Source organism: Pavona decussata, unplaced genomic scaffold (assembly GCF_977016875.1).
Source record: "Pavona decussata unplaced genomic scaffold, jaPavDecu1.1 SCAFFOLD_107, whole genome shotgun sequence".
Classification (NCBI taxonomy): domain Eukaryota; kingdom Metazoa; phylum Cnidaria; class Anthozoa; order Scleractinia; family Agariciidae; genus Pavona; species Pavona decussata.
The window spans coordinates 138,951-166,707 of NW_028145521.1; the positions used below are offsets into that span (position 1 = coordinate 138,951).

A 27,757-nucleotide genomic window follows, 5' to 3' on the forward strand; every position below is an offset into this window, starting at 1 on the left:
GAGTAGGAGGAGTAGGTTGTCATAAGCACAAGGAGTAGTTACTCATGAGCACGAGGAGTAGTTACTTATGAGCATAAAGACTAGTTTCTCATAAGCACGATGAGTTGTTTATTACGGGCAGGAGGGGTAGTTTAACATGAGTACGAGAAGCAGTTTCTCGTGATCACGAGGATTAGCGTTTCATAAGCACTAGGAGTAAGTGGTCATAAGTACGAGAAATAGTTTCTCATGAGCGCGAGGGGTAGTTTTTTTCATAAGTACTAGGAGAAGTTTCTCATGAGCACGAGACGTAGTTTCTCATCAGCACGAGGAGTAGTTTCTCATGAGCACTAGGATTAGTTTCTCAAGAGCACTATGAGTAGCTTTTCATGAGTACGAGATTTAGTTTGTCATGAGCACGGTGAGTACTTTCTCATGAGCACGAGTGATAATTTCTCATGAGTAGGACGAGTAGTTTCTAATAAGCACAAGAAGTAGTTTCTTATAGGCAATAGAGGTCGTTTCTCATGGGCACGAGGAGAAGTTACACATGAGCACGAGCATTAGTTTTTCATGAGCACGAGGAATAGTTTCTCATAAGCACAAGGAGTAGTTTCTTATGAGCACGAGGAGTAGTAGTGTCTTATGAGTAGGACAAGTAGTTTCTCAAAAGCACGAGGAGTTTTTTTTTGATGAGTACGAGTAGTAGTTTCTTATAAGCACAAGGGGTTGTTTCTCATGAGTAGGAGGAGTAGTTTCTCATGAGCATGACGAGTAGTTTCTCATCAGCTAGAAGAGTTGTTTCCCATAAGAACGAAGAGTAGTTCCTTATGAGCACGAGGAATAGTTTCTGATAAGCACAAGGAGTAGTTTCTCATGAGCAAGATGAGTAGTTTCTAATGAGTAGGAAGCTTAGTTTCTCAAAAGCACGAGGAGTAGTTTCCTATTAGTACGAGAAGTAGTTTCTCATAAACACAAGGAGTAGTTTCTCATGAGCACGAGGAGTATTTTCTCATGAGCAGGAAGAGTAGTTTCTCAAAAGCAGGAGGAATAGTTTCTCATGAGTACGAGGAGTAGTTTGTCATGCGCACGGTGAGTACTTTCTCATGAGCACGGGGAGTAGTTTCTCATAAGCACGAGCAGTAGTTTCTCATCGGTACGAGGAGTACTTTCTCATGAGCACGAGAATTAGTTTCTCATAAGCAATAGGGGTAGTTTCTCATAAGCACGAGGAGTAGTTTCTCATGAGTAGGAGGAGTAGTTTCTTATGAGCACGAGGAGTAGTTTCTCATGAGCTAGAGGGGTAATTTCCCATAAGCGCGAGGAGTAGTTTTTAATGGATACGAGGAGTAGATTCTCATAAGCACTAGAAGTAGTTTGTCATGAATACAAGGATTAGTTTCTCATAAGAAGGAGTAGTTCCTTATGAACTCGAGGAGTAGTTTCTCATGAGCAAGAGAAGTAGTTTATCATGAGTAGGAGGAGTAGTTTGTCATAAGCACGAGGAGTAGTTTCTCATGAGCACGAGGAGTAGTTACTCATGAACACAAAGACTAGTTTCTCATGAGCACGAGGAGTTGTTTGTTATGGGCAGAAGGGGTAGTTTAACATGAGTACGAGAAGTAGTGTGTCATGACCACGAGGATTAGCGTTTCATAAGCACTAGGAGTAATTGGTCATAAGTACGAGAAATAGTTTCTCATGAGCGCGAGGGGTAGTTTTTGATCAGCACGAGGAGTGGTTTCTCATGACCATAAGGAGTAGTTTCTAAGGAACAAGAGGTGTAGTTTGTTATGAACACGAGGTGTAGCTTCTCATGGGCACTAGGAGAAGTTTCTCATGAGCACGAGGAGTAGTTTCTCAGGAGCAAGAAGAGTACTTTGTCATGGGTACAAGGGGTAGTTTATGATGAGTTCGAAGATAAATTCTTATAAGCACTAGGAGTAGTTTCTCATGAGCACGAGGAGTAGTTTGTTATGAACACGAGGTGTAGTTTCTCATGGGCACGAGGGGAAGTTTCTTATGAGCAGAAGGAGTAGCGTCTCTTAAGCACTAGAAGTAATTTGTCATGAGTACGAGAAGTAGTTTCTCATGATTTCGAGGACTAGTTTCTATTGAGCAGGAGGAGTAGCATCTCTTGAGCACTTGGTAGTAATTTGTCATGAGTACGAGGAGTAGTTTCTCAGGAGCAATATGGGTAGTTTCTGAAGAGTACGAGGAGTAGTTTTTCACTAACAAGAGGGGTGGTTTCTGATGGCCTATAGGATTAGTTTCTCATGAGCACTAGGAGTAGTTTTTTCATGGGCACGAGGAGAAGTTTCTCATGAGCACGAGTAGTAGTTTGTTATTAGCACGAGGAGAAGTTTCTCATCAGCGGGAGGAGTAGGCTGTCATGTGTTCGAGGAGTAGTTTCTCATGAGCACGAGGAGTAGGCTGTCATGGGTTCGAGGAGTAGTTTCTAATGAACAATAGGAGTAGTTTCTCATCAGCACGAGGAGTAGTTTCTCATGAGCACTATGAGTAGTTTCTTATGAGCACGAGGAGAAGTTTCTAATGAGCGGGAGGATTAGGCTGTCATGGGTTCGAGGAATAGTTTCTAATGAACAATAGGAGTAGTTTCTCATCAGCACGAGGAGTAGTTTCTTATGGGCACTAGGAGTAGTTTCTCATGAGCACTATGAGTAGTTTCTTATGAGCACGAGGATTAGTTTCTCATGAGCACGGTGAGTACTTTCTCATGAGCACGAGTGGTAGTTTCTCATGAGTAGTAGTAGTTTCTCATGAGTAGGACGAGTAGTTTCTCATAAGCACGAGGAGTAGTTTCTCATGAGTAAAAGGAGTAGTTTCTCATGAGTAGGAGGAGTAGTTTCTCATAAGCTAGATGAGTTGTTTCCTATAAGCACGAGGAGTAGGTTGTCATGAGCACGAGGAATAGTTTCTCATCAGTAGGAAGAGAAGTTTCTCAAAAGCACGAAGAGTAGTTTCTCATGAGTACGAGGCGTAGTTTCTCATAAGCACAAGGAATAGTTTCTCTTGAGCACAAGGAGTATTTTCGCATGAGTAGGAAGATTAGTTTCTCAAAAGCACGAGGAATAGTTTCTCATGAGTACGAAAAGTGGTTTCTCTTTAAGGACATGGAGTAGTTTCTCATGAGCGCGAGGAGTAGTTACACATGAGCACGAGGTGTAGTTCCTCATGGGCACGAAGAGTAGTTTCTCATGAGGACGAGGAGCAGCGTATCTTGAGCACTCGAAGGAATTTGTCATGAGTACGAGGAGTAGTTTCTCATGAGCACGAGACGTAGTTTGTTATGAGCACTAGTTGTAGTTTCTCATGGGCACGAGGTGTAGTTTGTTATGAGCACGAGGTTTAGTTTCTCATGGCCACGAGGAGAAGTTTTTCATGAGCAGGAGTAGTAGCGCCTCTGTAGCACTAGGAGTAATTTGTCATGAGTTCGAGGAGTAGTTTTTGATGATTACGAGGAGTAGTTTCTCGTGAGCACGAGGAGTAGTCTGTCATGGGTTCGAGGAGTAGTTTCTAATGAACAATAGAAGTAGTTTCTTATCAGCACGAGTAGTTTCTCATGAGCACTAGAATTAGTTTCTCATGAGCACGACGATTAGTTTCTCATGAGCTCGAGGAGTAGCTTCTTTTGAGTACAAAGAAACGTCCTTAGGGGCACTAGGAGTAGTTTCTCATAAGCACAAGGACTAGGTTCTCATGAGCACTAGGAGTAGTTTCTTATGAGCACGAGGAGTAGTGTCTTATGTGAACGAAGATGTCCTATGAGCACGAGGAGTAGTTTCTCATGGGCACGAGGGGAAGTTTTTCATGAGCAGGAGGAGTAGCGCCTCTTGAGCACTAGGAGTGATTTTTCATGGGTACGAGGAGTAGTTTCTCGTGATTACGAGGAGTAGTTTCTCATGAGCACGAGGAGTAGCGTCTCTTGAGCACATGGTTGTAATTTGTCATGAGTGGGAGGAGTAGTTTCTTATGAGCAATACTGGTTGTTTTGTGATGAGCACGAGGAGTTGTTTTTTGCTAGCTCGAGGGGTAGTTTCTGAAGACCTCTAGGAGTAGTTTGTCATGAGCACAAGGAGTAGTTTTTTCATGAGTACGAGCAGTATCTCATGAGAAATGAGAGTAGTTTTTTCATAAGCTCTAAGCGTAGTTTCTTTTGAGCACGAGGAATGTTTTGTCATGAGCACGATGAGTAGTTTCGCATGAGGACGAGGAGTAGTTTGTAATGAGTGCGAGGGGTAGTTTCTCATAAGGAATAGGAGTAGTTTCTCATAAGCACGTGGAGTGGTTTCCCATGAGCACGAGGAGTAGTTTTTTTAATGAGTACGAGGAGTAGTTTCTCATGAGGACGGGAGTAGTTTGCAATGAGTGCGAGGAGTAGTTTCTCATAAGCTTGTGGAGTGGTTTCTCATGAGCACCAGGAGTAGTTTCTCATGAGCAATCCGGGTAGTTTCTTATGAGCACGAGGAGTAGTTTTTCGCTAGTACGAGGGGTGGTTTCTGATGACCTCTAGGAGTAGTTTCTCATGAGCACAAGAAGTAGTTTTTTCATGAGTACGAGGAGTAGTTTGTAATGAGTGCAAGGAGTAGTTTCTCATGAGGAATGGGAGTAGTTTTTTCATAAGCACGAGGCGTAGTTTCTTTTGAGCACGAGGAATGTTTTGTCATGAGCACGAGTAGTTTCGCATGAGGACGAGGAGTAGTTTGTAATGAGTGCGATGAGTAGTTTCTCATGAGGAATAGGAGTAGTTTCTCATGAGCACAAGGAGTAGTTTTTCGTAAGCAAGAGTTGTAGGCTTATCTACTAGTCCTCGTGCTTATGAGAAACTACTCCTCCTAATTAGGAGAAACTACTCCTAAAATTAACAACAGAGGAATTATCGTTAGCCAATATTTCTGCATTAACGGATTGCCGCCCGGAAATTCCATTTCTACAAAAAAGTACCCACTTTTTGGTAACTAAAACCTTTGTTGCTAGGGTCATGATGGGAGGAGATTGGAATGCAACACTTAGCCACCTAGATAAAAGTGGTGGCTTTCCATGGAAAGAAACAGTTTATAGGAACGGTTTAGTGAGTTGGATGGCGGATCTTAACTTGGTTGATGTTTACAGAACACTTCACCGAAACACAAAAACATATACTTATGAAACCAAGATTCAAAAATTAAAGTCTAGAATAGATTACTTCATAATTGCAAAACAATTAATCAACCAAGTAAAGAAAACAGAAACACGATCCTCATTTGCTCCCGATCATAAAGCTGTCTATCTTAGCCTTAAAATTTATCAAACATTTAAACGTGGACCGGGTTCATGGAAATTTAGAAACAGACTACTGAAAGACGACGAATATATAAATTTAATTAGAAGCAATTATCTTTCTATCCAAGAGAAATACAAAGAAATTGAAAGCCAACTGTATTGGGAGTTAGTGAAAATGGAAATAAGAAGTATGACAGTTGTCTTCTCCAAGAAGAAAAGGTTCAATTCAAGAAACCATTAAACAGCCATCCAGCGTAAGTTAGAAGAGCTAGATGAGGAAATTTGTAATAATCAAAATCTAGACGATGATATTCTAACGGAATACCAGAACCTTACAAAAGAACTGTCCGAAATTTATCATACAAAGGGAAAGGAGGCGATGTTCAGATAAAAAATAAGATGGATTGAAAATGTTGAAAAACGAACGAAATACTTTTTTAACTTGGAAAAACGGAATTATTAGAAAAAGATTATAACCCAGCTTAGAACAATAGACGGAGAAATAATCGCGGATTTAAGCATGATAAATGAAAAAAAAAAAAAAAGAAAACTATTACAAAAACTTCGTAACTTCTAGAATCTCACAAGACGAGAGCAATAATTTTGACGAAAACTTTGCCCGCTTCTCCTTTGATCTACAAAATCTAAAACTAGCTCAAGACAAAGCAAGCAAACTTGAGCAAGAACTGACAAAGATGAATTATTGAATGCCATAAAAGGTTTCCAACCTGGCAAATGACGGTTTCAACGACTCGACTCGACTCTTTCAACGAAGCCTTTCAAACAGGAAAACTGTCTATATTTCAGAGAAGAGGAATTATTTCGCTAATACCAAAAGATGAAAACAATCTTATGGTTTTAAGTAACTGGCGTCCAATAACATTGCTCAATGTCGACTATAAAATATTGGCTAGAGCTTTTGCAAAAAGAATACAGAAGATGCCCAAATTGATTATTTCGGACCAAGCAGGGTTCGTAAAAGGACGATACATCGGTCAAAATGTGAGGCTCTTAAATGACCTTATGGAATTTACCGAGTTAAACAAAGTTCCTGGAATACTATTCTTATAGACTTCGAAAAAGCCTTTGATATATAAGAATGGCCTTTTATCCATCACACCTTAAGATTCTTCAATTTTGGCCCGAACATTCAAAACTGGATTTCAGTACTCTACAGCGATGTTGAAAGCGGAGCTATGAACGGCGGATACATGACTAATTATTTTCGAGTATCAAGGGGCGTAAGGCAAGGATATCCACCGAGCTCTCTTTTATTGGTCCTATGTGTAGAACTTCTTGCACAAAAAATACGACAAAATCCCGAAATAACAGGTATTGAACTACCTAATTCCATTGAAGCTAAGCTAAGCCAGTTCGCTGACGACACTACATTAATATGTAAGGACACGATGTCATTCCGTGAGAGTATGTCAGTTTTGGGGAGCTTTGGTGAAATTTCAGGCCTAAAGCTAAACGGCAAAAAGACAAAGGCTATGTGAATAGGATCTTTTAAAAACAACAAGACTAAACCCTTAGAAATAGAAGTTCTATCGGGCCCAATTAAGACTTTAGGAACCTATCTTTCAAACGATAGAGACAAAAATAACAATTTGAATTTTTTTCTAAGAATTCAAAAGATGGAAACTTAATTAAATATCTGGTTGTCTCGAGACCTTTCCCTCATGGGAAGAACCCTGTTAGCTAAAACTCTAGGAGTCTCTAAATTGGTGGATGCAGCCTCAATGTTAACTGTTCCTTAAGAAGTTATTAAAAGAGTCCAAACCAAACTCTTTAAGTTTTTATGGAAAAACAAAAAAGATAGTGGCCTGAGCTTTCCAAACTTTGCAACGACAGTTAAGCACTCCGCTTGAGTTGGATTGGTAGACTGCTTAAGGTGGCCGAACACAGTTTGCACGCGCTTTACAGATTCTGTTAGTGACGCTATTAAGCGCGCGCTAGGGTTCTGGTAAGCAAATATTATCGATCCCTCGATTTTATACGAAATAGATCTCAAAAGTGAGTTTTGTTCTTAAAATAACTCAGTTTCTCGTTTGTGAATCCTTATTCATTTATCACCGGGCAAAGAAAGTGAGCTTATGAAGCGCTAAGCCTTTTTGCATGCACGCTTTTCGTCTTTGCTGCGAAAACCTAATTACAAGCCACGCATGCGCATTTGACCAAAAAATTGTGACTGGTTCTTTTAATAGAAATGGACTGTTTTCTAGGGAACCGCTGGTTAGAATTTCGTGAAATTTGACAACACAGTAGTTCTCTAAAAGCGTAACTCGCCTACAAACAAAAACTAAGATCTAACAGAGGGCACCTTAAAAAAACATTTAAGTGCAAAACCGACATTTACAGGAGATCTCTCTGTTAAAATTACATGAAAGCAGCGTCAATATGTCAGTATTTTGTGGGTTTTTCTGGATACAAAAAATGGAAAAAATCTAACGAGTACATTTTCTAAAAATTAAGGAAAACCATTATTTGTGGATGGTTAATAGCTTGTTGCGTTGCCATGGCAACGGCACCTTGCTCAACAAGAAGGATCAAAATTTATTCATTCTTAGTTAATCTTGCACCATGCTAATTTCGGGTACTCAGAAGTACGTAGTTTTCAAATAATGTTTACTAACACCTGTATACTGGAAAACTGTGTTCGGCCACCTTAAGTGTCCTACTACTGATGCATGGACAGCTATTCCAAATGCCTTTTTTGAAAAATATGGAGGTCTTAACTTGTTGCTCAAGTGTAATTATCATATAAAGAAATTAGATAAAAATTTACCGTCTTTCTACTTAGAAATGCTAGAGGACTTTAACAAATTACGTCTAAATCGTCAAGACAACTACAAAAGTGACCTTGTTTCATGGAACAATCAAGACATAACTATTGGAGGTAAATCGCTGTTCTGGAAAAGTTGGACCGAAAATGGAATCTACTACATTCAAGACATTCTGAATGAAAATGGAAAATTCTTAACTTATGAAGAATTTAAACGCAAGTACAAAATAAAAATTAATTTTCTAAACTATTTTCAAATCCCTGCATCAAGTCCAGCAAACCTCAAATTAAAGGCAGCTTCAACACCCAGACCTATGAACTTTACTCTTGATGATTGTGATATATTTGACTTATCTATGGACAAATCGATTCAACTTTCAAAAATGAAATTTAAAGGCTATTATCATCTCTTTCAAGAAAAAGCAGGAGTTACACCAACAGCCGTGAAATCTTGGGCCAGATAATGCTCTGATATAGAATGTAAATGGCAAAAATTATTTCAAAATATACCCCACCTCTCTACTAACAACAAACTGAGACAATTCTCCTTTAAAATGTTACACTGTATTTTAGTGACGAAAAAAGAGCTCAAACAATTTAAAATAGCAGATAATGAGGAGTTTGGAACATGCATTTCTGGAGTGCCCTGCAGGCCAAAAACTCTTTCAAGAAGTCTTAACATGGTTTAATAATAAGCACAAAGTTAATTTTAGTCCGTCTAAACTACAAGTCCAATTTGAAGACTATGATCCACCCCAGAATACAAACTCAAAAGTAACCCGGAAATTTCAGATTCCTACTGTACAAACTCAGAAATATTACTACTCATCTAGAATGTTAAAAAAAAAACCCCTCCAAATATGCTAGAGTTGATGTCAGTGCTAATCTGACAATGGAAAGTTGAAAAATAGGAAATCTAAAATTAATTTAAATTAGCGAAAACGCACAATTTTTTTCCAGTGACAAAATTCGTTCTTTTCTTACTGTTTTCCTGTTTTTTGTAGCGTGTAACTCGCAGTTGTAAGTTATCTAGTTAATGTTATGTTTAAAGCGGTATGTATTGAATTGTAAGTAGAGTCCGTATTGTTCAGTAGTGTAAGTAACCAGTAAGATTTTTATTACAAGTAGCACGAGGGGTAGTTTCTCATTAGCACGAGGAGTAGTTTGTCATGAGTACAAGGAGTAGTTTCTCATGAGAAAAAGGAGTAGTTTTTTATGAGCACGGTGAGTAATTTCTCATGAGCTCGAGGAGTAGCTTTTCATTAGAACAAGGAGAAGTTTCTCATGAGCACAAGAAGTTGTTTCTAATGAGCACGAGGAGTAGTTTCGCATGAGTAGGAGGAGTAGTTTCTCATTTTCACTAGAAGTAGTTCCTCATGAGCACAAGGCGTAGTTTCACATGCGCGCGGTGATTAGTTTCTCTTGGGCAGGAGGAGTAGTTTTTCATGATCACGGTGAGTAGTTTCTCATGAGAACGAGCAGTAGTTGCACATGAGCACGTGCAGCGAGCAGTAGTTACTCCTGAGCACCGGCAGTAGTTAGTTATGAGCGTGATGAGTCGCGGTGATGTGGTGACGTTAGTTAGGGTACCTCCCAAAAAGCCTGCCAGAACCTTAGCACTCGTGTTTTCGTCGACTGTAGGATATTTGAACTTGTCACTCATTCTTTCTCAAGGTAATAACGTTTAATGGATACAGAATCAAGACGTTCTTTAGCAATTTTTACGTCACAGAAAACTAAATAAATATATTAATTTACTTTGAACTGGTAAAACCGGTTTAAAACTAGTTTAGGCTCTCGCACATATGCTTAGCCTAATAACTTCTGCGTTAAAGCGAGCCGGTGAACTTCAGTGTCATCGTGACAACTGTTTAGAGAAACTGGAAGAATTGAGCAAATAGAGGTAAGATCCTCGCAGTTACTACGCAGCTTAAGCGAAAAGAACGCCTGAAAAAATTCAGACTTGAGCGGGATTCGAACCCATGACCTCTTCGATGCCGGTGCAGTGCGCTACCAACTTAGCTATCAAGCCAACTGGGAGCTAGTCATATTGTGAGTTTGTAATATACCCTTGAAGGAGGAGTAAAGAAATAAATGTAAATATATGAAACATACATTTTGAACTGCGGATGAAACATGAAATAGAAGAAAGATCCTCGCAGTTTCTACGCAACTTAAGCAGTTGCAAAAAGAAAGCCTAAGTTGTTAAATTGCACAGTAACTGCGAGGATCTTTCTTCAATTTGATCTTTCATTCGCAGCTCAAAATATATGTTTCATATATTTACAGTTATTGGAAGAATTGAAAAGCATGACAAATGAAATTGGTGGCAATGAGCTGATTTAATTAATGTAAATTAAAGTAATGAGCTCATTTAATTCAACCGTATTCTTCAATTGGTTGTTATCACTGAGTTCGAAACAGGTTGAAGTCAATAAAAATTCCGCAAATGTAAATGTAAACAAAGTAGTTGGCATGTCTTTCGAGTCACCGGGCTAGGTTTCCCACAGACTTGAGGATTTACTACAAAAATGTTCATTTTCTTTTCACGCGATGTTGGTCGCATGACTATATAAACGAGACGTAGAAAACAAAAAACACAAGATTTGGAAACCCTCTTCTTATTGGGACGATTGAATGCCACCTGACTCATCCGTGTATGCCTCGTTACCTTTGTTATCCTTGTTACCCACCTCCTCTGCTCGAGTAGAGTTGCGTGTCACCCCTTTTGTGCACTAACACAATTACGTCATTCTAAAAATAGATTTAGATTTTATGACATGACGTCCTCCCCCAATACTCGATCCTGATTGGTTCCTTGTAATCACGTTGTATTTTTCCTGCCATCTGATTGGTTAGGACCCAAACCACCTGTATTCACTACTGTCATGCAAGATTTAATGGCTCGTATGGTGACCTTCATTATAATAATAATAATAATAATAATAATAATAATAATAATAATAATAATAATAATAATAATAATAATAATAGTTTATCGGAATCCCTCTCGCAGCCTAAAAGGCTGAATTACAAGGATGGTCAGTTACAATAGTACAAGACATTACGGTATAAACAGAGAAAACATAACAGAGAAAAGGATTACAACTGGTCTTGATACTTAATGGTGCAGAAATCTGCGAACCGCTTTGTCTTGGGGACAAAGCGCACCGGAACACGTTCGCCTGATCGGAGGCAGTACGGCCTGTCAATTGACACGCGAGGAATTAATGGATTAAGGACAGGAGACGACAGGCTATCACGCTTGATAACCCACTAAACCGACTAAACGTCTATAGCAGCTTGTTATCGCATTTCATTGTCCAAGCCACTTGATAGCAAGAGTATTTTATCAGACATTGTGGCCATATTTTTTTTTGTGATTGTTATGTTTATACCAGGAACCAAAATTAAGGATGGAGAACGTAACAAGATGTAATTTTGATTAATGAGCCTTGTGACCAATCACAAGCCGCATACGAAAGTTTTCATGTGGTGGTAAGGAACATTAACATACGTGTTGGGCTGATGTGCAAATATGACAAACTACAAATGGCGAGGAATTTTTATAGTATACTGGAAAACAAACTAAGACTCGAGCCGTTGAAGAATGCTCCGATGAAATTCCTTCTGCTAGCTCGGCGGCAGATTATGAACATCGCAAGCAAGCGATGCCACTTTTCAGGGGCACTCTTATTCATGGAGGTCAATTCAGCTTTTTATTAACAGCTTCAATCTATCCCTCTAGTTGGTAATCCAAGAAGTTGAAGTGAAGTTTTCTCCGATGAGGCACAAAATTCAAAAAGTACTGGATTCTGACTCTGATTAGAAAGCTTTACGATAATTAGATTACATAAAGTCAACTTCTTCAAATTTTATATGGCTACTACGGTTTTGAACGGTCATACTTAAAAGCTGAAAATTTCCATTGTCATTTAAAAATTGTTTAAAAGTACACTTTGTTTTACTTTCTTCCGAGTCACTGAATGAAACTTAAATGTTGATAAGAGTTTTTTTACATTCAGTTTGCTCGAACAAAATCGTTAGGAACTTGTTGTGGTGTTTGTGTTGATTTCACCCCGCAATTGATAGTTGTTAACTGATTCGCTAGCTGTAGTTGTCTACCACTGCACCGGTATCAAAGACTCGTTTTTGTGATCCAAGACTCTCGATTCCTTTATTTACAACAGAAGTGACTTCGAAACGTACAATAATTAGAAAACAATAAACGATTACAAAATGGGAAAAAAAGCAGTTCTAAGCATGTAGCGACAGTTAAGTAAACGATATTTACCCGGTGGCGCTTGTAATACAGCTAGGAATGTAGTCGTTACAACACTGAAGCTGAACAGCTCAACCGTACGCAAATTACATGACTTAAAACAAACAACGATACATTCTAATTGTGACTAATACACACGTGCGCGGTATCGCGCATAGCTATTTTCGTGATCGCACGAAACATTAACATTAGTCTTTAATATCTAAGTACATATATAATAAATAAATTACTTCATGGTTGGTTCGTTTGTACGATTCAGCTTTATTCACTCGCTGTGAAGAAAAATCGTACGCACTCACTAACAATGAAGTAATCTCTATGACTGTTATCGACACCGAATAAAAACATTTGGATTGGTTTGAGGGTTTTAGTCAAGATACGTAATTTAAAATAAGGTAAAAATCTCCTCTGCCATTTAAGTTTAATATTTGTTTTCACTGCCGTGGATATGCATGAAAACTTGTCCTTTGTATGCTAGTTTGTTTCTCTTTTCAGTTCTTAAGTTCTCAGTCATTTCGCACGTCAGTTATTATTAATGCTTAGCTTATTTTGATGTTAAAGTTGCCAGTGTGATGTTAAAGAATTTTATCTTGAGACTCCTGAAAAAAAGAAAGAGTTCAAAAACAGATAAGAACGTGTTTACAGCTTCATTGTCCTTTCGATGACCATAGAAATCAACAACTACATACACGAATGAACATTAATCTCAAGTCTTACGTGTAATACTTCTTGAAAGCAGTAAGCTAACAGCCGTCACAAGAAGATTCGGCGCCTTTAGCTTGACTAATGTATCCCGATAAACTGAATTCTTTGCAACTTTTCGCTCGGTAATCCCTACTTTGTTAAACTATTAACTGTATTACAGGCATTCGGCATTTAAGGTTTATTATGTTAAACTATTTCCGGCTTCTTAGGTGAAACCATAATCTCGTAAAATAACAGTTTACAAAGTTTGGTGGAAACTTCGAACATTCATGCCAGTGCGCGCGTAGAAAAGGCTTAAGACGATCGCCTTAACCCGTCTCCTCAAGGACTTACCACTAATTTGAAAAAAAAAATGGTTGAAACTGACTTCTCAAATCAACATTGCAGATAATATATTTATATTTGTACTGTAAGGTTTAGTGTTTTCTACTCAGCCAGGAGAATTTCCTGGACTTTCTCTTCTATTTTCCATGTAGTGTAGTAGCCCCCACGCAAATTTGCGTGTATCTGAGCGGGTTCTTGACGTGAAGGGTGGCGCAATTTTTCTAAAAATTGATTTTTTTTGGTACAACACTTGGGTTTGCGTGGACCTTACGCTATGGTCTCCATCCCTGATTACCTTTCCTGCTTAAAACATAACAGTGGAAGTCTTGAGTATTTACAAGTACAAAACCCCTTGTCAGTGTGTATTTGTAAGATCATAAAACATCATAAAATGCTCCGCAAATATTCCGGCCATTAATTGAAATATTTTATTTGATTGAATTTTGTTTTTCGGAGTTTGGGAGTACAACAGTATCACTTTTCTACCCAAAAAGTCATTCGTTGGTCTTAAAAGCCTTACACATTTGTGAGTATAATTAAAAATGTTGTCACAGTATTCAGTATCCCTATGGAGTGGAACCAATGTGCTGAGCTCCGTTGCCCCATATCGCCTTGGTATTAGGAGGCGAATTGGAAGGTCAACAAAACATAATTAATAATTTCTGCCTTATATGTCCGCTGTGCTGAGCTACGTTTCCCTACAAAACCTTGGGATTAGGAGGCGAATTGGAAAGTTAACAAAAAATAATTAATAATTTCTGTCTTATGTGACCAATGGTATTATGGTATTTGATTGCACATGTAACGTAATCCATGGGAATACGATTTTGATGTTTTTTTTTTTCAAATCAAGTGTACCGTGGTAATGTTTACATTTAAATACCAATTTAGCATTACTCTAATGGGACACTGCGTGTATCATATGAAGCATAATATCAAAAAGCGTCCGAGCGTGGATCGAGCTTGTGCATGCTTTCTCATTGTGTGGATTAAAGTTTTATAAACGGCGTTTGTGACCTTTACTATTTTCATTACACTGCTGGCAGCAGTGGGAATAGAAATCGGGCAAAAATGGACGGCGAAGAACCAAAAATGCCTGGAGGCGCGGAAGGCGGTTTTTCGGCAGAACGCGCCAAAACAACAACCGAAGAAATTACCGAAAAGTTAACCATACGAAGGGAATTCGGACATTCAGCAACTTGTGAATACCCTATCTCAGGCTCTGAATCAGAGTATGGTAGTGTCTAGTGAGACCGAAGTTAGGAGGAACGAACGTGCACTGTGTGTTTACTCAGAAGGTCAAAGTTTCTAAACCTGGCTTTCGCAAATCCTTCAGTGTGGAAGACTGGTAAACATCAAAAACCTTCGTATCGTCGAGCTTACAAACACACATTGTTGGATCAACCGGCGTACAAAGTCGTGGAGTGACTCAAACTTTCGGAATCCCTACCTTTTGAAGAATTCACGGCACAGTTGGTTCGAAGTTTTGATTCGAGCAAGACAAAGGAAGGTTATAAATTTCAGTTTCGGGCGAGATCTCAAAGGCCAAAAGAAGATTTTGACGGATCTGGGGATAGTTTGATGGAATTGGTCAAAAATGGCTACCCAGGTGCGGCCTATACTTTCAAAGTGGAACATGTAAGCGATCAGTTTATTCAAGGAGTTACAATCAGTGATGATATTCGAGAGAAATGTTTGATGAGTCAACTGGCAAAGCTTGGGGAGGCCGTTTTTGTCGCTCGAGAGTTTGAAAGTGCCCAAAATACTTGTCGCGCCGTGCCAACTATTGAGAAGAAAAAAGCTATGAATGTGGCCAGTGCTTCGGCCGATGGTGAGAAGATTTCAAATGAGATTCGCGAGATCAAGGAACTCGTTCTGTGGATGAATGAGAAAATCCATGAGCTGGAAAAGAAAGCCGAAACGACTGCGACTTTGCGGTGACGAAGAGATGTGGTGAGTCATGCTTACTGTAGACAAGGCCATTTTGCGCGGGATTGCCCACACAGAGAAGCGGGAAACAGACCTCGTGGCCTGCCATGGGCCAACAAGCGCCGTAAGACCTGCATATTTGGCCACAGCGGAAACTGCCGTTGAATATAGCGTCAGTCATATCAGACAATGGAATCTATATCACAGGGCTTGTGAATCATAGTGTGACTTCTGTGTTGTTAAACACTGGGGCAACTTTTACTGTGTTGAGTGAGAGAACATTGCAACAGAAAAAAACAATGAGAAAAACATTAGAAATTGACGGAGCTGAGAAATGCACGTATGCCCGCCATGATGGTCACGTGGACATCTTAATTATAGCCTTACCTATCCATATTCATTCTACTTCGTGAGCGTCTGGGCATCGCCCTACCCATCAAACCTCAGAAGATTAATTACACTGCAAAAACGGGTTGTATAATGAATAATGTCAAGGACTGTTTTCGATGCTCACACTAAACCTCTATTTAAAAACTAAAGAATTTGAATCTTAAGGGTATCTACAAACTTCAAATAGGAAAATTTATGTATCAACATAAACCTGGCTTACTTCCTTATAGCTTCAATAACTTGTTTCTGGTGACACACCAAGTGCATTCCTATGGCACTAGCAGTTCGGGGCTTTTTTATTTACCACAATGCAGGACTTATATAAGAAAGTTCTCCATCAGTTTCCAAAATTCTAATATTTTTAACTCTCTTAGTCTTGAAATTCGAAATGCAACAAATACCGCCTCCTTTTTCTGTAAGCTGAAAGCATTCCTCTTATCATAAATATTCATTTATATATTTATTTACCTCTGCTTTTCACTTTCATTTTCCCTTTTCTTTAGCCTAACAATGATTAATATGACTATGTAATATATTTTAAGATTTACTGTAGCTCTGCCATTGATTTTGGTCCCATGTATACTTTGTTTTAATTAGTTAACTGAGGGAGCCCATTCCTTATAAGCCCGGTGGCTTCCCTTTGGCTTCCTCGCCCTTAGTGTTTGAATAATAATAAAAAAATTTTGCATCTGTACAATTTATGGCAAAACAATAAACTGAAACTGAAACTGAACACGGGAAAAGAGTGGGTGTGTTCTAAAACACAAACCAGTTGAGGGAACATTAACCACAGCAAATGAGAATGAACTGACGGTTCTGGGAGAGACAGCAGCGAGATTCCATATATTAAGTATCATTTCTTCCTGGCCAGTCATGATTGAACGGGGCCTATCACGTGATTGCATAGAAGGTTCTATTTTTTTTCAGCGCTATGGGCTTCAAATTCACTACGACAAATAAACCTTTATAGCGGGCGACGCTGAAATTCAAGCAGGTACTGCACGGTTGCATCTAGTGTTTGCAGAATTTTGAACAAATGATTGGAGCCAGACTAGGGGACGGTAATGATCAGAATGCTGGGAGCCCTGGAATGTTAGAGGAGTCAAATGAACTAAGGGGTTAAAAATTGCGAGACAATTAGTGTATCTGGTATCGCAGATTATAAGTGAAGAGAGACAACTAGTCACAACATTTACAGGACCGCTCGCCAAATGCTATGGGATCTGATAATTTTGTCCACATAAGACTCCCTTACCCGGCTCAACTTTTTTCTTACAAATATGATAATACTTTTAAGTAAATTTAAAGTAATAGAGAGCAACTGTTTACTATGGTAGTGCCATGAATATGCATATTCTTCAAGATTTACCATAATTAATGCATTTGTCATTGTACGGTGTTGACAATAACACTCGTGCGATCACTTTTTTCAGGATTTCACTCCCAAGCTCACGATGTCTTTTTTTATGTTTCTTCTAACCGTGTCTCAAGATGATTTAATAGGGCGCTTGATTTATGTCTGCCCTCTTGAATATACTCCGGGAAAATGTTGCCCTTCATTTCAGAAAACGTATCATTTGCTCGATGATTAAATTTAGATCATATTCTTTCGGAATACAATTTTGTGGTCTCAAAACAGAATAATCTAGGAATGCTAGTAAATTCTGCACCACTTTACTCACAGTTGAGAACGCCTGTGTCCTGTTATGCGCGTGATTTTTTCGTAATCGAAACCGTATATTTACACTGTCAAATCATTTGCAGGATCCCGTTACAGCATTTCTTGCCTCTCTTTCCCTCTCACGTCTTCTCTTTTTCCTTCCTCTCCTCTGCCTTAACCTTTGTTCATGAGTATTTCTGCGCCAGTAAATGGCCCGCCTTTGCGAGTTATTTTAGTCGGCCGCGTCCGCCATTTCGAGTAGCGCAATTACATTGTACATTTGCATTTACTCTAATTTCACATCACGTTTTTATTGCTTGGCACTTCTTGATGTGAGATGTAGTCCAGATCATATTCCTATACCCTGCCTGGTTTGTTTTCGATTTAATTACATCCTCCATGACATAAAAACAGATTACGACACCTTGCAAGCCCCAAAAGAAAAGAAACCGGGTGAGTCTTAATTTGAGGAATGTTAGAAATACTAGTAGATTCTACTAGCATTCGTTTGCAGAACTTACAGTCGAGCCCGCCTGCGTCCTGTCGTGATCGTCTAACGTGTGCTAGGTGCAAGTTTAGACCTTAGCCAAGAGCACCCCTGCAGCCAATACCATCTGGGAACCCCTTGCAAAGACTCCATATTGATATAGTTGGTTCCTTACCGCGGACTTGAAGAGGAAATCATTGCATCTTAATAGTTCAGTGTAGTTTTAGAAAGTGGGCTGAAGCGTTTGCAATCCCTAACCAACGTGCTACAACTTGTGCAAATAAATCTGTTAAGCATGGGATTTGCAGATTTGATGTGCCCACAGTGATGAACGCCGTAACTTTGAGTCCCAGGTCTTCGACGAGATGAGCCGCTTGCTGGAAATCAATAAAACACGCTCTACTACATATCATCGGGAGGGCAATGGACAAGTCTAGAACCTACACAAGACTCTGCTCTGAAAAGCATTCTTAAGGCAAGAGTTGACGATAATTCACAAGACTGGGATGAGCACTTAGATTACTGCATGATGACTTTCAGAAGAAACGTCCATTCGTTTACGGAACACACACCATTTAAGCTAATGTTTGGAAGGGAGATGAGGATACTCGTGGATGTGGTTATGGGCAGAACTAAGGGAAACCAGTGACGATACCCTGAGTTTGCTGCTGATCTTCAGTATAACCTAGAGGCTGCGTACCAGTATGTGAGACAGAATGTGAAGGTAGCCCAACGACGCCGGAAGGATGCGTGCGACAAGGGTGTGAGGCACACGGTTTTTCAAGCTTGTGACTTGGTCTTGCGCTGTACTCCTCAGCTTAAAGGGACAGTCTCACCTAAGCACATGGACCAACTCCTCAAATCAAAGTGTGAAAAGTTCAGGCTTCATTTTTTCAAGTTTGCAGTGCCAATTTCTAAATGGCTTCGACTAGTGGCAACGGTCACGGTGGATAACGTAGAACTCGGGGAGGAAAAGGCGATTTAGAGAAGAGATCGAGCTAGGACGAGGCTGAAAAAGATGTCAGAAGAGGATATCTGGGAATGGAAGTATATTCAGTCGTGCTTTGTGGTATAACACTTCTCACAAGATACTGATTTGCAGGAATTTGTGCCCGACGATCACCGTTGCTTAGCGCAGTTTGTGAGAACGTGTGCATCACATGTACGTGGTAAATGAGGCTTTTCTCCTCGTTTGTCCTTTTCACTACTCTTCCCGGTCTGGCTTTATTGGTGATTCACAGTGGTAAAGAGAACAGTTCTGGGAAACGAAAGTAACAAGGACTCGAAGGTTACCACTGAAATTATAATCAACATACTTGAGAATTGCACTTCAAACCGGCGGCAACTAAGTGGAAAAAGGCAAAATGTTTGGTCAATTTGAGGGCTTTTAAACTGCAAATCGTCATTTGCAGTTAGATCTACAGTCCCTTAACGATCAAATAGTGTATTATCCTCTATTGAGATTTTGAAGAAAACAATATTTGTACGAGAGTTTAGCATATTGTACTTATAATGTATTTAAGTGTTAGGAGCTTTCAAATGGCGTCGTAAACTTAGCAATCGTTTGAGATCTGTTGGAGAAAAAAATATTTATATCAGACGTTTGCTGACCAAGAGTGTAATTACTAACGGCTCAAAATCGGTTCCGGTAGCGTTACAATGAAGCTGGCAAATGATGAGTAAAACGGCATAATTTTTGGCCTATTTAATGTCGCCTTTGCTCTCCAAATCATCACATAGAAAAGAGACTACATTCTCTTAACTTTCAAATTACTTACTAACCTTAGCAATTTGTCGAGATATATAAGGGAAAAAAATTTATTTAAGTCTTACTTATGTGAGAGGTTAGCAAATCAATTATGTCAATACCAAAACTATGTGAGTATCGGCGCTGGATCGTGTTACAACCCAACGGTGACTGAGTGAAATATGGCGTAGTTCAGTGGCTGTCTCACGTCTCTTGACCTCCAAACCATCGATTTACAGGACATCGTTTTGGCGACTAACATACGACTGAATACGCAGTCCGAGAGAGTTCCTGAGAGGGGGCAGTACTGCGCATGTCATCCCGTGACAGTGTCCCTTTAAGGCAGGCGAAGCTGGAAAGTTTCATCGACAGTTAATATGATATTGTGGCTCGAGCTACTGATGTAACGTATCGTGTGAGGAAAGTTGAGGGACATTCAAGACGGTACAAAGTAGTCCATTTAAAAAATCTGCGGTTGTACCAGAGTAAAGAAGAAAGAGATGAGAAGGAAGCAACTGCTGGGGGAAGAGAAAGTGGACCTCAAGGCGAGGAAGAAGAAAGAGTAGAGCCAATGCTGAAAGAAGTGGTGGAGACGGAACCCGATATCCAAGGAGTGGTAGCCGAAGAAGAGGTTACCTGGGTTGAAAGTGGAGGTGAGAAGTCCTTTAAAGTTGCTAATGTGCCAGAAGAAAGAAGGTATCAGTCCTTCCATGGTGAAGTTTCTCAGACCAGCGGGGTTGACGGTGAAGTAATTAGGTGGCAGTTATACCAGATACGTTTGGAGATGGATGCTTGGAGGATGCTCTAAAGCATGGGAAGGACGAGTGGGAGCAGAGAACAAAAACGCCCGGGTGGAGAAGTTGAATCATTTGATCAGAGTCAAGTGCGCTTGAGAAGACCTCCCGATCGCTATGGTAAAGGGATTGTATACAATGTTCATCGGATAATAAACCATTTGCAGTCGTTGGAGGACAAGCAACGGGCAAACAAGAATCTGATAAAGAAACGTAAACCAAATTTCGCTAAAGAAAGGCAGAGCCTTAAGAGGACATTGTGATATTGTTATGTGAAAGTAGTTTCTGTTAAGGCTTGTGCTAGAGACCTGAGTGGACTAGTAGTGACTTTTTTCTGTGTTAATACCTGCACATTGACTGTGAATCCGCGAAATCACTCTTTTTCTAGAAGGGGAATGATGTAATGTCAAATTTCGTATCATATATAGCGTAATATGGGAAAGTAAACCACGTTAGTTTGAGCGTGGATCGAGCTTGTACATACTTTCGTCTTGTGTGGAGTAAGGTTGTATAAATGGCATTCTGATAATTTGAAAGTCAATTAAAAGATTCTGCGAGGTTTTGATGAAACTGTAAAATCCAAGATAGCAGATCCAACATGACGACTTTGCAAAACCAATGGCGTAACAGACTCATAAAGTTTGACACCAAATAGAGATCAGCTAACAGAGATGAACTGGAGGAGCATGACAACAAATGTCCAATCGTCAAAATCTAGAAAATCATTTCAATTTGCGGTAAAAATGTGGCACTTTTTTGCTCTCAATGACAAGGTAGGCATTTGGATGGAGTCATCAAGAGACTTAAAGTGCCCATATTTGACCTGTAAATTACAACGGCCATAGTTTTGGGGCATTGTTGATTATTGAAGTTTTTTTTATTACCGAGAACATTTCAATTTAGCACGCGACGGAAAATACTGCAAACATCGGGAATAAAAATATTTTGCCAAGTGAAATCGCTCAGTTGTTACTAAAACGGGGAATGGGCAACGGAGAATGGAGAACGAGAATGGTAAAATGTAAATGGGATACAAAAAATGGGAAATGAGATAACAATACATTACTTGGAAGGAATATTAAAGGCATAGTGGACAGGTGAATATCCACCCTCTTTTTAATATATAAAAAAGACATTCATTGCCACTAGAAGTAACACAGGTGAGCAATAACTGAGAATTTCAGAGTTTCTTAGCCACTTTCATGGCCTGGTAGTGACTGTGAACCCAAATAATGATGGCTGGTGTTTCAGCTGAGTTTATGAGATGACCAGGCAGGGGTGATACATACCATATCAACGATTTGGATGAAACTTCACCACATTAAAGTAGCCACCCAAAAACTATAATACGCTGAGTAGGCCACCTTTGCGACTTTTTTTCCCTTGGGAGTTCCCAAAAGTTCCCTTTAAATTATTATCCAAAATAATCTTGGCTCCTGTTTACAAAATATAATTAATATAATGATTTTTTTTCCATTTGAATAAAGACTGGACCATTGTTAGCTTACGGTACCACTTTCAATTCATTTAGAGTGACGGTGCCAATTAACGCCTGTCAATACTTACCTATATCACTAAAGAATTAAGAAAGAAAGAAAAAGAAATAAGCTCAAATTCTGATCCAAATATCACCAAAGTTCAACATCCGATTTCAAACCAATTTGTACCACGGTTCAGACCCGTCCTAATTTTCATACAATGGCGAATAAATTTTCAGCATCTGTAATGTTTGGGCGACAACAGCCGCTCAATTCACATAAATAGAATGCTTTTAGAACTAAGAGAAGGATCAAATCTAGGGAAATAAAATGACAACGTAATTTATGCCCAAAAGAATAAAAAGGCAAACACTCCTACGAAGTCTACCATTAACGGTCCTGTTACAACGGCTAACATTATAGCCGTCAACTTTTTCGTCCTGGTAGGAAATACTCCCCTCCACCAGCTAATCAATATGTTGGTAATTTAAAAGAATATGAAGCACATGCAGATGTTTCAATAAACGATTAACATTTAAGCTAGCCATTCTAAATCTGCGACCCTCATGAATTATAGAATCTGGATTGTATTGGGCTCTAGGTGCATTTAAAATGATATCAGGAGTAACCCGCAAAGATAATGAATGAAAATTAAATCGGTGGACGATGTGACCAACTAAGGCACTTGCTAAAATGGTGATACCCTTCTTGTTACGACGGAGCTTGTCGTTGTTAACGTGAGATTAATCAATCTTGGGACACTTAAGAGCGGCTGCCTGTAAGAATCGAGAACTGCATTTCAGCGACCACTTGGTCGAATTTCTGATATTTCGCCTGAAGATACCCTTGGATTAACTATTTTCGAAAATCATATTTTAAAGTTCCAAGGTTTTTTATTTTTTGAGAAAATTGCAAGAGTTTGAAATGCGGCCTAGGTGCGGTCACGGGCCGATGAAAACCGCGAAAATTTAGGTCAAAAGACGAAGTCCCGTTCACGGTGTAAAATGACCCAATGAACTTGAAACTTTACACAAACCTAGACCAACCATCTTACAAGAATATTAATACAATAAACATTCCAAACTCGCTGGCTGCTTTCTAAAGCATGCAGATTTGTGTACGCTACTCAAAATGGCCTCGAAACTAATACCTATTTTCATTAAAATAAAAGTGTTTCTGGCATGTAATTTTCTATAAATTAAATCTCATATCTCAGAAAACGAAGAAAAGAACTTTATTTGTTCCAAGTTTCAAGCTCTGATTCAAACTCTTTCCCACTCAAGGAAGATCGAATATGCGTACAATACTTGCGGCTCGCAATTCACATCGCGAATTATGAGATCAGAACCGATTCACAAACACTTGACATCTGGAGCCCGTGAATGTTTCCAAACATCACATATTGGGCCCTAAAACTAATCACACTGACTGAAGACAGCCATTCAATGTTTTTCGATCCCAGATTTCTTTCCTGTTCTTCTCTAAAATAATATAGTTATTCCGGTCAATTAGCCTATGAAACATGCGCAACAAATTTGCATACCATTTCGATGTCGCAGGAAAAAGTAGTGCAAATCAAACTTTACAGCCCCTTTGTCCTCTTAAATCAAGCAGTTGATCAGTAAAATGAAGAAAAACTTGTGACTTTGTTCCTGCCGTGTTGTTTTGAGTGTTCGTTTTTAGCAGCGACGGCTCAAATCAGTAATCCAGTGTGACAAACAACTGTCACTCGATATTCACTTCGCTGATGTGGGCAACGCGAACGTGATCCTGGCCAGGCACTTGCGCGTTTAGGGCGCTTTTAGAAAGTAGTGCTTGTGAGCCTAGCTATGACTACCCTAGTGATGATGACCTTGTCAAGCTTAAAGACTGTACAAGAGATCTGAAAGCCATGCACCTTTCCAGCTTTGGTTTTTCCACGAAAAAACTCGACGTTCAAGTATTAGTGTCAGTTTTTGGTTGTTTGACTTACAGCAACGCAGATCCTGGAACGTCCATGTTTTGCAAAAAAAATCTCTCTATAACCACCATCCCCACAATTAAACATATAAAATTTGTAACTTTGAGGGTGTCAGAATAGTGAATTCTTCACCGACCAACCCGACCTCCCCACCCCCATCCCCCCTAGCGATAAGCGTCAATTGTGGTTATTGTTTACTCTCCTAAACCGGTTTTCTCGTTGTTTTTGCCAGTTTCTTTCAATTTCCGAGAAGATAGGAATTTTGCCAGCCTTGGTCTGTTTCGTGATGGCCACGAAAACTAACTTATTACTAACGCAAGCGAGTGAGGGCCGTATCTACCTTATTTAATACTAGCACGAGCGAGTGAGGGCCGTAACCACCTTATTACTAGCACGAGCAGGTGAAGGCCGTATTTCGCCTATAAATTTTCCGATTTCAGATTTTATGTTATTATTTTTTTCACGAAGTAGAAAAAAACTGGCAGGAGCAGCGAGAAAACGGTCTGGGAAAGTAAACAATAACCACAATATTATTGACACTTATAGCTAGGGGGGAGGGGGAGGTCGGGTTGGTGGTCGGTGGGGATTCAGTACTATGCTCTCAAATATTCAAATATACAGATTGTTCAAATTAACTAGAATAAAGAGGCCGGCAATTTGTAAACAAGAGCCAAACGCCAGCCAGTAAACGTCTTTGGCAAACCGTCAGATTTTAAAGCCAATGGCATAAACGTATGGTTGGCTCAAACACAAGTGAATGACCGCAAATACCATACTAGCCATAAATATCGCTGGTAAACAGCGAAATACAGCAGTAGCAATAATATTTTAGTCAGCTTTTATAAATGTTTCAAAACTCATTAATAATTCATTAGCCCATTGACCTATTAAATGGTCGATAAAACATTACGTGCAGTGGTTTTAAAACCCAATAAGACCTCCTTCTTATTAGTATGCGGTGTTTAATGTTTTTTCTCGTTTGCTAATTTCCAACGTTCACAAAAGCATCATTGTTATGAACTCTCTTGAAATTAGCTTTTCCAGGAATGTTTTTGACTAAGCCGTTCAAAAAACTCGCAGCACGTGTTTTAAACATTACATAAGTGTGTCAATTAAACATGCATATGTCAATTGAAGCCATCACAACCATAACATTAAACTTTGCATAAGGGAAATCAGTAATGGAAAATATGTCTTCCACAGTGTTAACGGTGTAACTTTTTAATTGCGTACAATATGGAACCTCGAAAAACATTTTGAACAGGCCTTTGTGCACAATGTTGTTGGATGACGCCATTATTTTGCGTATTCGACGTCCCGTAAAGCATGTTTGAGGTACATATTAAATTTGTTCACGATTTCGTTGTAAGATGAATAAGGAGGTTTCTTTCTGTGTATAACTTGGCACACGATGATAAACTAAACTACCGTTTCCTAATATTTCGTAACATGGTGTGCCACTAACTGTGGGCTTCCTCGTGGGTCACAGATGTCATTAGATCCGAATTCTAGCACAATAATGGCCGGTTTAATGGCAGTGATTATCCCCATGTCGTTTAACGGAACTTTTTGAACTATTCGACGTAGCTTTTCCTGCCAGTATATGGTGCACAGTTCGTCGATTATGCTCAAAGTGCCTAAAAACCGGTCGTCTGTACCTTTGTTTATGGCTTTTTAATCCTTATCACAAGAAATTTTCCAAGATCAAATAAATTACTTTGTGCTCTTTTGCCATTACCGAATCGTCGAGAAATGGTCGATATTAACCGACAAGAAACCCGCGATTGACTCTTGACTAGCTGGCTACATAATTTGACTGAATTTTGTGGTTATTTTGTTAAGAGCCGTTGTCAGTAACTTTCAAGAATCCGGCGACAGAAGCGAAAAATTCGAATTTTTTTTTATTTGCCCCAAAAGACCCTTTTGGTGAACTATTTTCAAAAATAATATTCAAAAGTTCCAGCGAATTTTTATTTTCGCAAAAATTGGGAAAGTTCGAAATCGGCCAAAACGTGCCCGATGGCCCGATTGAAATTATGCAAATTAGTACATTTTAAAAACTCTCGTTCAAGACAAGGCAACGTTTTCTCGAGTTGATACTTTCACAATCGTTTTAACATCCCTTGTGCTTGCTTCCAAACGATATTTTATCCCAACCTGAACAATCTTTCATTTGAAGTTGCCCACGTAAAGAATACAATGTTTGCTATTCCTTAGATAGAGTCAGTTTTGCCATATTTCAGATGACCATATCATCAGGGGTATACAAATATACTGGTAATGAAATAACTTTTTTGAACGGGCAATTGTTCTTATTTATCATGTTAAAATATTTAGTTTGGCCCGTGAAAAGTGAGCGCCCTAGGTCGAGATGTGTGGAATGCACTTTGACACAATTCGCCATTTCAGTACGTGATGTTCCTCCTGTTACTTTGCACGTGTCAATACAGTTCACGAAAGCTTTTAGATAAAAGCCAAGGTCTCTGGTTTCATTTCATGCTTTTATACACGTAAACAACTAGCTTTAAACTAGAGTGCTCCCCATATTAGCATTAAGTTATCAAATGATTCTTTTTCAGGTGAAATTTTCGAGTTTATATTGAGCCGTTCAAGCGACATGAAAAGAGCCGTTCCCAGGAAATAACTTGAAATCAGTGAAATTAATACCCTGTCTTTCATATCATGCTACACTTCCAAACTACTACTTTGTCAGAAAGTGTAAATGCTTCTTTTTTTACGTGGCCTAAAACAGAATTTGCCTAAAATATTACGAATGAAGTCCACCGCAAGAAAAAACTGATAAAAACGCGCACCGACGTAAATGTAAACATCAGCCGTTTCTCGACTTGCCACATGGATGAAACGCGTCCTTTGTTTTACCTTTGTATACGTCTATGACAAGAAAGTAGAAAAAAAATCTTCTTTATGCCCATCTATATAAAAATACACTTGCCAACCAAGCTTTGCTTTTCTGTGTGTTTGTCGAAAATACTGAAGAATAGTGCAACATTGTTACTGACTACTTGACTCATTCCATCAACAACCGGATAACACGACTAAAAACTAGATATAAAGAAATGCTCTTACTTGTCTGCAATCGTTACTCACATTATATCTGGCGATATCACATCCCCGAGGCAAGGCTGAAATTCATTGTTTCAAATTCCGCTTATTAGAGATTCTGAAGTTTTGAACAACGCGAATAACTTGCGTTGCGTGACAAGTGAAATGTGATACACAAGCGCGCGAAAAGCACAGGAATAAACAATGTCAATATTCGCGCTTGCGATGACAGTGCGAAAATAATTTTTGAAATTACAACAAGAAGAAATTGAGGCAAGTGAAGGTCTGCAAGGTATATTTGATTGCCGGATTGAAACGAAAATCATGTATCCCCCCCCCCCCCCCCCTCCTCTTTCGGGGACTGTACCGGATTCTCATCAACAACAACCTTTATTTTCCTGAAAGTAAAACCGAAATTAACTGAAATGAAAAGTAAACAAATCAAGAGCTTTGTAAACCTCAATGCGGTGTTTTAATACTATCCTCAAACAAAAAGCTAATCTATTTAGGAGAGTGAAGTTTTTCTTTCGCCATGGCACCTCTCCGTGCGGATGAAGCTCAAAAAATGCGCAAGATTTGCAATGTGTTAAAGGACGTCCGCTTGCACCCAAGGGACCGAACGTTTATTACGTCCTAGGCCGGGGGGGAGGGGGCAGTGGTTTTCTAAAAAATCGAATGTATGAAAATTTTACCCCCAAAACAATCTTTCAAACAAAAGTTTTACCCTCCACTGCAATTGCAGTTTGAAAATTCTTTCCCCCCCACCCCCCCCCCCCCCCCCCCCTTGGTGGCCTGGTGGTTGAATTGTTGAGAAGTTCCTGGGCACAACGCTTGGTTACATGTGGAAATCGCTAGCTCTCTGAATCTGAACTGGCAAGAGAAACAATCAGG

General features: G+C 39.4%; 1 protein-coding gene across 1 annotated transcript in view; it reads left to right on the forward strand.

Annotated features, from left to right (window-relative positions):
* Window positions 1-18,842: 18,842 nt before the first annotated feature.
* Window positions 18,843-27,757, forward strand: part of LOC146470970 (uncharacterized) — an 84,731-nt gene continuing 75,816 nt past the window's right edge. The window contains exons 1-2 of the mRNA XM_085121346.1: window positions 18,843-18,893; window positions 20,056-20,267. Of these exons, the coding sequence (XP_084977472.1) occupies window positions 18,843-18,893; window positions 20,056-20,267 (263 nt within the window). The remainder of the gene's footprint in view (window positions 18,894-20,055; window positions 20,268-27,757) is intronic.